Source organism: Chelonoidis abingdonii, chromosome 7, assembly GCF_003597395.2.
Source record: "Chelonoidis abingdonii isolate Lonesome George chromosome 7, CheloAbing_2.0, whole genome shotgun sequence".
In the NCBI taxonomy this organism is placed as follows: domain Eukaryota; kingdom Metazoa; phylum Chordata; order Testudines; family Testudinidae; genus Chelonoidis; species Chelonoidis abingdonii.
This window is the reverse complement of record NC_133775.1, coordinates 86,891,567-86,904,443: the sequence shown is the minus strand read 5'-3', so window position 1 is coordinate 86,904,443 and position 12,877 is coordinate 86,891,567. Positions and strand designations below refer to the sequence as shown.

The window sequence follows — 12,877 nt, the reverse complement described above, 5'->3', positions numbered from 1 at the left end:
ATTTCACCTTCCTCCAATTCTAAGGCTGCAAGGGTTTCCCTCATACTTTTGGACAGAAGCCAACTGTAGAAAATTTGATCTGAAGAGGTGAATTTATGAGAAAATTATTATCATCTGAAAAAAAGAGTAATAAATGAAATAATTCTGAAAACTGAATTGTAAGCTTTCGTTATGTATAAAAAGCGATATTATGTAAAAACATGGTGATTAATATTTTATTAATAAAGATCTTGCTCACACAAAATAATTTTCAGGCCCTTACGTCTCCATATCTAAATGCACAACTACAGGAAAAAAGTATCCACTAAAACAGTATCTTCCAAGAATAGTAATCTGTTAAGGAAACGAAGTGCTTGTCATACTACAGTATCTTGTCCTGTCTCAGATTCTGTACTGAATATGTTTTATTTTTATATTATGCATAAATGATACAGTTACAGTTGCAAATATGAACAGAAGAGAGACATTCTTCACATTTTTAAGTGTCAACATATTTTGTAACCAAACTGAGAGCCCCATATTACCATTGTCACATGGGGATCAGAAACTGAGTTTGGATTCATTCATTTAATGCTTTCATTGCTGTATGTGTACAGGTTTTCTCTCAGCAGAAGTGGCAGGATGGTTGAGTTCACAAAACTACAGATCTTTAGGGGAGGGAATGGTCCAGGGGGAAATGGGAGGAGGGTGGAGTAGGTATACCGTCTCTGTAAATCGAAGTATGACAACAGCTGGAGTGGCTGGGAAAAATTCTAGGCTGAAGATGGCAGTGAAGCGGAGAGAGAGGGAGAAGCTCTAGGACTAATAATTTTTCCTTTATTCTAATACAGTTCCAGCCCAAAGTTAAAAGAAAGCCACGCCACTAGCATTGTTACATGACAGGGGTTGCTATCACTTAACACTACTTCAGCTTGCATCAAGGTCCACGGCAGCATAACAATGAAACTGGGCTGTTAGGGCCTCCCGCAACAGTTGCTGTTGCCATAAATCCGAGAGGTGTGGGAGGCTTTCCCCATCACCTACTGTCCGAGTACCATGCTGAATGCGGCATTAAACATATAAGTAGATAAACAGATTACAGGTGGGGGACCTGCACAAATTAATCCAGACTCAATCAGCTTTAACCTATGCTGGGCCAACGGTCATATAGAGAGAGTCCAATTCCTCTAGCTCCGCGGAGCTGGGGCTTTCTGGCCACCATGAATAGTTTACTTAGGTTCAGGAGGAAACAAAGAATCATCTTCTCCCCTTTGCATTCCTGCTCCATCATAATGCCTAGGTTTCTGCTCCCCTGCAGATTAAGTGGTTCAGAATAGGGACCAAGCCTTATTCTGTATTTATGAAGAGCTGTGTAAAGATGCAGCACTCTATAATAATAATAAAATAATAATAATAATATAATATATTAATGACACACAGCCAAGTTATCATGGCTGGTGGAACAGTTTTTTTCCCATTTAATAGTACATTACCATAGTATTGAAAGAACATCCCCACCAAATATATCTTTGTGTCTGTCTCACAAACTCAGGCAGAAACTGTTTAACAAATGGGGTGGGAGGGGCAAACAATCTGCCAACATTATATCACAAGGGCTCGGCTCAGTCTTAGAGAGGGAGCAAGTTTATACATATTAAAAGCTTGCTTTGCTTTGCCCTCTCTCCACCTCCCATGGTAGCATGATAATTCTGCCATCAGTTACCATCTTCCAGCTGTAGGTTGGCATAGGAGACAATGTGGGAGCTATATAACACTTCAGGACTGTTGCAAGCAAGGATAACTGTGAAGTTTTAAGGCTGTTTTGTGACATAAAGAAGCCAGAACAGGAACAAGAATCTCATTTCCATTGAATTTATAAGCATGACCTTGATCTTTAGCTACATGTATACCATACATCATCTAAAATGGAGAAGGGTTTCTTCATTGGCAAATAAATAGAGCTGGTCAAACATTTCAAATTCTGAAAAATGTTGACAAAAAAGGACACATTTTTCAGGAAGAGTTTTCCCATTTTTTCCTTCAACTCTAGAAGCAAATGAATTTTGTGGTCTGAAAAGACGCCATCTTTGTCCCTTATTTAAATACAGGTACGTGCAGAATCATTTTCCTTGCAAGGTGAATGATGGAGGAGGAAAAAAAAAATAGTAGGCATCTCCTTTCTCCAGAGGTGAATTAGCCACCTGTAGCGTTTTGGTAACAGCAAATATTGGAAACATAATTGGAATCCTGTGGGTTTTGTGTCAATTCTGGTACTTTAACCCATGAATTGCCACAATCACTTCAGTCAGACTAGTCATCTAGTTAGATTTCCATTTCATGGCTCTGGTTCCAAAAGCTTCTCTCAGGAAGTTAGGAACTTGTCTGCACATGTCCAATTGTCTCCCACACCTCCTTTAAGCAGACAAGAAACTCATTCACTTTCAGGAGTATTGTTGCTCTTGTGATTCAGATGCATTATTTTTCATCACAGTTTTAATGATGTTCCATAAGGTGATAATGTTGACAGCTGGAGAGTGAAACTGTGCCTCCACACTTACAATGTTACTATCCAAAGCGCCAGCTGTTGCCAGTTTCTCAGATAGTCAGTTCATTTTTCTTACCAGATTTCCAAACTTTTGGTCTAAAAAGGGCTAGATTGACACAAAGGATCTTTTCTCAAAATTGCAATGCCTAACTTTAGGCACCCTAATGCCTAGTGGATTCCACAGCAGGTGCCCAGGCTCCCTATAGAATGCATGGGACAGTTATGCAACTAAGAATAGGATTCACAAAAGCCAACAAGTTGAGCGAAGAGCTGCCTAACCTCACCAACAGAAGAGGAGAGGGGTGAGACCTCAGTCCCACCCCTCAGAGGGATTTAGATACTTAAGTTTGAGTGAGAAGGGAGTGCCTATCTCCACTTGGTATTCACGGCCAGGAGCTCTTTGCTGGAGTTTGGCGCATAAGCCTTTTTTGGTAAAAAATGGAGGGGTTGGTGCCTCTGGCTCCATTAATTAAATAGTCATTAGGTTAGAAAAGGCCTCAGAGAATGATGCTGTATCCTAGTGGTTAAAACGCTTACCTAGGATGTGGTAAACTCCAGTTCATGTCCCTGCTCCAATCACTAATTATACAAAGTAGAACATATTCAATGGGCAAGACTGAAAAACATCCACCCCAGCATACCCCACAGCTGTAGGGCACTTTCTGAGAAATGGGAGATGTGAGTTCAAATCCCAGCTCTATATCAGGCAGGTAACTCCAGCTCCTCCACATCCTGGATGAGTGCCCTCACCCAGTGCTTAATTTGTAATGAAAGAGGTGCCAGGGCTCAAGCAACTTTTATAACTGACACGGCAAGCCCAGAGGTGCCGGGGCTACGGACTGTCAAGCCTAGGGGTGCCAGGGCTCAGCCTGCCCTAAACACTGGGCTAAAGATTATAACAGCATCTCCTCCTCTGGCATTTTGCACATGTGCCAACATGTTACATGGCCTCTGAGCAGGCCTTCCAGATTGGGTCCTGCAGGCAAGATAGGCAGAGGAATACTTAATTCAAGGATCCTACCATGGTTTGTGTGTGAGTGAGGCAAGTGGGCATAGGACAGGTGCAGCTGTGCACCCGCCTAATGACAGATATCTAGGTGCCTAGGAAATGTAGGCACCTACAGGTTTAGGCAACAGCTGAGGAGTGTTTGATGCAACTGAAGGGAGGGACTTGGTTCAGAGAAGGCTTTGTGCTCTTGTAATCCCAAGGCTGCTCTCTGTTGGGCTGGTTTGTTAGTGCAGGTTAGAACAGACTTAATGCTGCTCTAACTTGTGCCAGCTGCCAAGGGCCATGTTCATACTCCCTCTTTCCCTGCTATCCCCCCTGCAGTTGCTGCAGGGAGAAAGAAACCACAGGAGCTACTCTGGGTGACTGTGTAAGGCAGCTTTAGGGCAACTTTGGATTCATGGAACAGTGCCTGGTGCACGACAGGCTTTGACCCTGAGGATCTCTTTGTCTCTCAGCTGGCAGAGATTTGGAGCACTGCAGAGCTAGGACATTCAATCAAATGCCTTTTGTAACTCTGCATCAGTTTTTGGGGCTATGTTGTGAGTAGGCATTGAATGAAATCTCATCCAGCTCTGCTTGACCTAGGAAGCTTGCCATGAAATAGGGTTTTGAGGAAGAGAAGAGGAGAAAGTTTTTCAATAGGAAAAAGGGAAAAAAAACACCCCATGCTCTGAAAAGGACAATAGGAACAAAAGCACCAGAGCAGAGCGCTCTCACTAGCTAGCATACCAGTAGGATGACCAGACAGCAAGTATGAAAAATCGGAACAGGGGGTGGGAGGTAATAGGAGCCAGAAATTGGGACTGCCCCTATAAAATTGGGACATCTGGTCACCCTACATGCCAGTCAAAACCAGGAAATGCTCCTCCAGGCAGCACTACTAATGTAGGGCCTTGTCTTGCAACTGCTACTCACATGAGAAGACCTTACTCACACAAATAAACTATTGAAGTCAATAGGATGGCTTGGCTCACATGATTAAGGATAGTCAATGTGAGGAGGTGTTTCAAATTTGGGCTAAAATTACTGTGTAATTTGAATTTTCTCTCTGTCAAATACTGAGATGTTTTTGACTGTCGACTCTGTCCATAATCTTTTCTGTGCCTTCACCTGTCGTTGCCTAAAACAGAGAGACATATGCATTATGCCTTGCAAAAATTATCTCATAAGGTTTTAATTAATTTAGTTTGCTCATATGTTGCATCAACAACTTACAAATGTTTCTGACCAAATAAGTGATCTAATAATTTTTCTATATCATGGACGTACCTAAAACTGAATTTCCAAAAGTATGCACAAATGTTGAGTGTTTTAGTTTTGGGGAGACCTGATTTTCAAAAGTTCTGGGCATCTGCAGCCCCCACCAAATTCCATTTGTCATGGGTGCTCAGCACTTGTGAAAAATCAGGCCCTAGGTATATGAAACTGAGGCACCCAAAATCAGGAAGACATTGGTCTAACTGTGTTAATGAATTAAATATACAAAGTAGTATATGTCACCATGATCTGTAGCAATGAAGGTCTCTTAAGGGGAACAAATGGAGTTTAGCTCCCCCAGAGGAATGGAGCATTAATAGAGAAAACTGGTGATAGCTCCTGCCATATAGACAGAGCAGGACTGGTGAGAGAGGGAGGCCACTAGTGTCTTGTTCACTGCTCCACTGACAGCAGAGTCATAGCAAAAATGACCTGACTACTGGTACTAGTCAGAGTTGGATCAAGAAGTGAGAATACTATCATGTCCCATTTATGGAGATAGCATTCTCCCCTTCATCTGACTCGTGCTGAGTCATCCTGAGTTGTCTTGTCCTTTCACTTTGTACATTAAAAGCCCTGTTTTGAACTGGACTGAAGAGTACTCAACATTGCAATACTTGATTTGATTAATAAGAAAACGTGTGCTCTAGTTAAGCAATAAGAACAAGGTGCAGGCATTTCTGGGGATTAATGCAAGACTGGGAGGAGCCAATGGCACTGCAGCACTGAACCATTAATCCCCAGGAAGTGCCTTGCCTTGAAATAGCTGTTATTATAAACTAAAAAAGAAAGCCAAAATTGGGTTTATGTATTTTTTGTGTGAGATGTAGTTTCAGTTGATATGTACAAGATGTTTCTGGAGAATGAATGCCGTGTGCTTTAGCCATCATCTCAAGGTTCAAGTCGTTTTATGATTTCTGTTTGAACACTCGGAGTGAGCAATCTGAGAAGGTGCTCTTGCTTTAATTTTGGAACAACTGCTTTCTTTCCTTATGCAGCACGTGAAAAGATACCATTCCAAGCAGTGGTCCTGATGTAAGTCAGGGAGTATAAGTAGCTGTGCAGTGAATATAACAAAATCTCACAGCAGAGCCACAAAAAATTGTTAACATGTAGAATATCAGGGTTGGGAGGGACTAAGGTCATCTAGTCCACCCTCCTGCTCACAGCAGGACCAATCCCAAAACAGATTTTTGCCCCACATCCCTAAAGGATTGAATTTACAACCCTGGGTTTAGCAAGCCAATGCTCAAACCACTGAGCTACCTCTCCCTGCAAGACAGAAGTGTTTACATATTTAATACTAATGGAAGCATGTTTGCTAAAAATGGGCATTAGTGGTGTTTAAAGGCTAAATGCAGTTTTAATGTTCTGACTAGAGTGGATGCACATAAAAGCTGTAGAGAACATGCCAGTGAAATCAAGAGTATTAGAGAAATAGGGAGACTTTTAAAGTGGTGGGCCTGGAATCCTGGTTAGTGATCCCAAGAGGGAATAAAACCCCCATGGCATGGCAGCTTTGATTTTCTGATTTCTCTGTTCCATACAGTGAATCCCTTTAATACCTGATGTACTTACTGTGCTGTTTATAGGCTAGATAGTCCCATTCTCACATGTCACACAAAAATGTCTCTGAATGACAATAGATCATTCATTTTGTTAGCAATTATATATTTTAAAGCATTTTTACCCTTTTTTGTTGGACCCAAATTTTAAACAGGGTGAGGAAACACCTAATAAATAAACTAACTGGTGGACTACATATAATTAAAGAAAGATCTCTACTGTGACGTGAACATTCTCCTCCACCAGCCTCATAGAATCACCCTGCATTGGATCTATCAATGGGAACTTAAAATATATTTGCTTACAGTCTCAGTGAAGGAAATGTATTTTAAGCAACAAAATGTTACAAAGAATTAGTCTGCTTTGATACAGTGACTTGTTTTCCCTACCTATTACCATTAGGAGACAAGACATCTAGTTGTTTTATTTATAACAGAGCTAAATGCATGCATGGCAGCTATATCATTTAGTGGCTTTAGAAGAAGTGATAATATCACTGAAAGATAGGCCTGATCTTACCTTCCTTTAGATCTGGCTATATTAATACAATTGTTGAAGGATGTGATCCTTAATGATCCAATCAGTAATACCTATCATTACAACGTTAGCAATGATACATAAACCCTAGTATTTAAAATGGGATAGCACCAATCCCGGCAGAAGTAGCTTGTTTCATAATGCTCTGGTTTAAAATCTGAATATAAATAGTTCCATGCAACGCCCCAGTAAAGACCAGTATTAAAAAAGAAAACCAGAGTTGAAGGGTGAACATCTACATGTTAATGGGGAATTCAAGAAACCCTATGATAGGTTGAAAGGCCTTGTCACAGATAAATCTGTTGGGAAAGGTCAGAAAACAGCCTACTGGAAAATTGTAGATTTTTTTTTAAAGTTCTAATGATGCAGAAGCTGCATAATAATCTCTGTGAACCACAAAAATAATAAAAGCTGAGGCCATTTCTAACATAATCTCTATCAGCAAGATGCCAGCGCTTTTCCAGATTTCCTAACGGGTCCCTGCTAATTCCATGCCAAAACTAGCAGTGGATTTCTTCCTTTTAATCTCCCCTAATGCCTTATTCGATTATTGTCACTGCTCTCCGACCGTGCACCGTCCCTTCAAACTCTAATTCCCCAACTGAAACAGTCAGACGAGGCTGAACCGCGGCGTGGAAATCAAACCGCGCGCACACACACGCACAAGAGGGTGCAGAACCAGAAGAGGGAGAAAACAAATAACTCCACCCGCACAACTGCATTTTTAGATCATAAAGCCCCGGGCATTCCCAGGGGAGAGAGGAAACGATGGACTATGGAACTTGCTCCAGTTGACTAGGCAGAACGCTATCCGGGAGTCCTGACCGCAGTGCTGAAGCATGGCTTGTTTGTTCTCTTGGATGTGCATCATTATCTGGTGAGTAAGCTCTTAAACAATACTAAAGACAATCACGACTAAGCAACCCAAGTGCCCTGCCCGGAGTCGAGTCAATGGGGAAAAGGGGATGGGTGGCGGGGTGTATGTTTCCTGATGTGTTTCCCTGACCCTGGCTAAAGAAAAGCAACTGTTGACTTTGCACGGAAGGGGAAGGACTGCCTGAATGATGGCATTGCTGATGTGTTAATTGCAGTGTAGACAAGGCGCTGGGGATCCAGACTGATGAAGGGAAACTGTACTCTGAAAACATCACCCGAATTCTGGATAAGTTGTTGGATGGATATGACAACAGGCTCCGACCTGGATTTGGAGGTAGAGGAAACCTAGTATCTTTAACTGTAGCGCTCCCCTCCCCTTGTGTCCAAAATCGATTTTAGAGAGGAAACAGTTGCATGCCCTGAATTCCTATCCCCTTCTCCTAGGGAAAGTCACACCAGTGGAAGGTGTCCTCCCCCCACCCCCTTCAATATAGACGTGTCTCTTCCAAACAGATACGTGGGGGTTTGCAGAAAGTTTGCATCTGAATTACCCCTTCTGAATGGAGTTGTTTACAGGAGAAACAATTGCGGTTGATTTACACAATCCAGAAGCAGGAGGTCAAAGTGAACATTGTTCCCTGCGTACACCCCATTTGTTTTGTAATGCACCAGGGAACATGTTCCCCCACAGCAGTGTTGCCGTGCACCGGGGCCACGCTCATGCCCTTGACAAGTTGCTGTGTGGGTAGGCGGACTGCGGAGTGAAGTCCTGTCGATAGCATGCATCTCTCTGCTGATGACCCTGGCAGTGCTCAGAGCTTGTTTGAATGTCCGCTAGGTGCTGTTACAGAAGTCAAAACGGATATCTATGTGACCAGCTTCGGTCCCGTGTCGGACGTGGAGATGGTAAGACTCATTTTAAATTACATACACCAGGGGTTCGGGAACAGTTCCCTTTTTTTTTTTTTTTTTTTTTTTTGACATTCTCGTCGCACAAACCGTGGGATCTTTCCAGCATGGGAGCTTCGCTTGTCCCCGGCCCCGGTCTTGTTTTCCAGGATTCATTACGGTGGCATCTGAGTGGACTGTCATTAGAGCAGATTACCAGGGTTTAATCTTCTTGACAATCCCTGTCTCTGAGGGACCGAGCAGAGAGCATTCTGCTACTGGGTCCCATAAAGCGAGTTCCACAATGGTGTCAACCTAACTGGCCAGGCAATTTCGGCAGCATTTGCAAGGAACATTTGAGAGGAATGGGTTGCAAATAAGTTTGTTTCCCAAGCTAAGGCAACGAGAGCGACCGTTGCTTTGCTGAGTGTTGAATGAAAAGAAGGCTTGGTTAAAGATGCATAAGCACTATTAAGAAGATTTTAGGCATGTGTGCTACAATGCAGAGCTTTACAGCAGGGCTGCGTGTTAGGAAACAGACTAATAGTAAAATAAAGACAGGAGTAATTCGGGAATACTGATGAGTTCCACCTTTTCCTTTTCTCAGTAAAGCAGTCGAAGCTATAAGGTGTGGTACCCGAATACAGGTAGCTGCAGACTCCTATAAAAGTTATTCGTTTACAAGAACGCACATTGAAACCAACACCAAGAGTTTAACCCATCGAAACTAAACCATTTCCCATGCTCCCCAAATAACCATGAAACATATTTGCATTCTAGAAATGGTGTTCGCTTTCCAGCTATGAGTCACAGTGGCTGTGTATTCTCTAACTTGGGGGGTTACTGTTAGGTGTCTATATTTGGGCTTCTGAGTAACTTGTTTAGGTGCTTAAATATGGATTGAGGAGACTAGCTTTAGCCACTCCTTGAAAAGTTTGACACGAACATTAGAAAAAGTTTTTGTAAGCATTAATTTGCAATAGCACTATGAAGAAACTTGACATGCTGTGTAATCACACTATAATGAATATGTATAAGATTTTTGTAGCAAATATGCAAAATAATTTGCATAAGAGATATTGAGGGTGTCTTTTTTGTTCACTGTCACTAAGTACTGAGTTTCTTGTAGCAGTCATAACGCATATAAAACTAGACATTTGTATCTCCTTACAACAGCAGTCATTTGAATTAAATTGTGTTTTGTGAGAGCAAAATGAACTTTCTTTGTATTCATATCAAATTATCTGTTCAATGATTAATTCGCAGCTCTTTATTAAAATAGTAAGAAAATAGGATATTTTTCTCATAGACTGACTTTTTTTAGCAGCTACTTAATGATAATAGGATTAAAGCAATTAAGCAGTGGTGAATGAAATGTGGTTACCACCTGTGTTATGTCCTTCACTGAGTTATATTAGGTCAGTACTTTTGGCCATGACCTGTGATTGATTTATTTTCCTGTAGGAATACACAATGGATGTTTTCTTTCGGCAGACTTGGACTGATGAGAGGTTGAAGTTTAGTGGGCCAACTGAAATTCTTAGATTGAACAATTTAATGGTCAGTAAGATCTGGACGCCAGACACCTTTTTTAGAAATGGAAAAAAGTCAATTGCTCATAATATGACAACTCCTAACAAACTATTCAGAATTATGCAGAATGGAACTATTCTCTATACGATGAGGTAAGATTCTGCTGTGCTGTTTCCTGTTGAACTTGTTTTCAACTGTTAATGATGGAACTGAGTACAATTTATTTTAATGTATTTTAGACTGACCATTAATGCTGATTGTCCCATGCGGCTGGTAAACTTCCCTATGGATGGGCATGCTTGTCCATTGAAGTTTGGGAGCTGTAAGTTTTTTGTAAAAGTTTCAGATTTTTTAATATATTTATTCATATTTGAACAACAGGATGTAGGGCCTGTTAGTGACTTTAAGAACTTGAAAATGGGGTCCTTAATAGGAGTTAATTCCACATCAGAATCTGTTCATGCATACCACTAGTACCAGGACTTTGCATAGTCAGTGGAATCCAGGCTAGCGGATCTCATTGCAAGCTCATGGCTATAAACTGTATTGTGTTTTTTGTTATTCTGACACAGTCAAGTGTATACTGGTACCTTTTAAACAAATCTGCTGTTTTAGCAGTGAAGAAAGGTTATCTTTATATGCTCTCACTTATTAAAGAAACTGGTATATTTTCAGTGAAGAACTATGCTGAAATGACCACTTGCAATCAACAGACTTTCTGCCCTCAGCTGGAGGGAACCACCCCTCTACTGTGGGCAATATCAGAGTGAGTGGGATACCTCTCAGGTCCTGACAGTCCCAGAGACCCACATGTGTGGCAGATACACCACATCAAGAGGAGGCTTATGTAGAGAGAGGGGGACCCATCCTCCCAGGGAGCCATAGTGATAGCTTATGTTTCTTAATAAGCCCCTTTAATGGTAGGTAGATGGGTGGTGGTTGTGGTCTCTGTAGCACAGAGGGAAAGTAAATACAAAGGCCATGGAGACAAGATCACCTTTTATTTATGGAGGGAAACAAGACAAATATTAAGGGAGCACAATGCATTATGAATTGATAGGGAATTTTAAAATTAGAATAAAAAAGAACCTTAATGTAATTCAAACCCCTCAAGCTGAGGCATGTTATTAGTCTATGTTATGGGTTCTCAACCTGGGCATGAGCACTGTCTGCCCTTCCTATGTGGCTAAATGGGAGAAAAGGGTCCTGTGGAGATGCTAGCTACAAGGGAGCCAGGGTGAAGAGGAAAGTTGAGAAGGAGAAGCTATTATTAATATTACCCTCATCATTCCTGTCCCCCCTCCTGTTTGTTATGCTCAGGAGTTGAATCTTAATTAGAATTGAATTTTAATTAGATTAGAAAGAGTTTGTAATGGTAGGGACCAAGTGTCCTTGTTTGTATAACACCTACCATAGTGGGGCCATAGTATTTATTTTGGCCATTGGGCACTACTGTAATATAATTAATACTCTTGATTTTTTCCTCTATGATACCCCAGATGCCTATCCAAAAAGTGAAATCATTTACACATGGAAAAAGGGACCTCTGTATTCAGTAGAAGTACCACAAGAGTCTTCCAGTCTCCTCCAGTATGATCTTATAGGACAAACAGTGTCTAGTGAAACAATTAAATCTAACACAGGTAAGACATAGCCTCATGTAGAATTGACACATTATAAAACATTCATTGGAAACCAACTAATTGTTTTCCTTTTTATCTCTTAACTGTTTACTCTTCTTCCCCTAACTAAATAGACTGAAGATGTTTTGTTTGTTTCCTGGAAAAGATTGATTTTCAACATATTGCTCATAGGCGGGCAAAGTTTAATGTAACTTTCAAGAACACTGCTTTTTCAATAGCAGAACAACATATCAAAGTAATAACTGATTCACCTTTTCTCTTTATCTCAGTTGATTCACTTTAGCTTCTATTGATCAGCTAAACTTTATCATATAGTAGGAGGCCCATTATTTGCCACTGCTTTCCTCAAAACACAACATATTCATATAAGACATTCCAAAGTTTACTCCAGTAATGTTCATTCATATATTGCCAAAATAACGCTGACATACTTGTCTCCTAACAGGTGAATACGTAATAATGACAGTTTATTTCCACTTGCAAAGGAAGATGGGCTACTTCATGATACAGATTTATACTCCCTGCATTATGACAGTCATTCTTTCTCAGGTGTCTTTCTGGATTAATAAGGAGTCTGTTCCAGCTAGAACAGTTTTTGGTATGCTGTGTTAAAGTCTCTGCAACAGCTCATGTCATCATTCCATTTATTCATCACCTTTCATTGCTTGTTTGTTGCAGGTGAATATTCACTTCAGCTGCTCTATTTTCATCTGCAAAGGAAAATAGGCTACTATCTCATTCAGACATATATTCCATGCACCATGACTGTAGTCCTGTCTCAGGTTGTGTTTTGGATCAACAAAGAATCTGTTCCAGCAAGAACTGTGGCTGGTATTAATGTTTTTACCATGAAATTCATTTGTTGTTTTGAATCCACTGTATTGAACAGCTACTGTTGTGTGATGGGAATTTGTTTTTAAGTAGAGAAAGACAAAGCTAATGGATCCCAGGGAACAAAAATAAATAATTGTATTGAAACCAGATAAATAATGTTAAAAAAATCATACTAGGAACAGAAATCTGTTCTCAGAAAATTTACATGGT

The 12,877-nt window shown here is 40.8% G+C and overlaps 1 protein-coding gene across 1 annotated transcript in view; it reads left to right on the top strand.

Annotated features, from left to right (window-relative positions):
* Positions 1–2,731: 2,731 nt before the first annotated feature.
* GABRA6 (gamma-aminobutyric acid type A receptor subunit alpha6) overlaps positions 2,732–12,877 on the top strand; it is a 34,427-nt gene continuing 24,281 nt past the window's right edge. The window contains exons 1-7 of the mRNA XM_075068254.1: positions 2,732–2,826; positions 7,985–8,103; positions 8,608–8,675; positions 10,122–10,342; positions 10,430–10,512; positions 11,690–11,833; positions 12,279–12,431. Coding sequence (XP_074924355.1) covers positions 2,732–2,826; positions 7,985–8,103; positions 8,608–8,675; positions 10,122–10,342; positions 10,430–10,512; positions 11,690–11,833; positions 12,279–12,431 — 883 coding nt within the window. The remainder of the gene's footprint in view (positions 2,827–7,984; positions 8,104–8,607; positions 8,676–10,121; positions 10,343–10,429; positions 10,513–11,689; positions 11,834–12,278; positions 12,432–12,877) is intronic.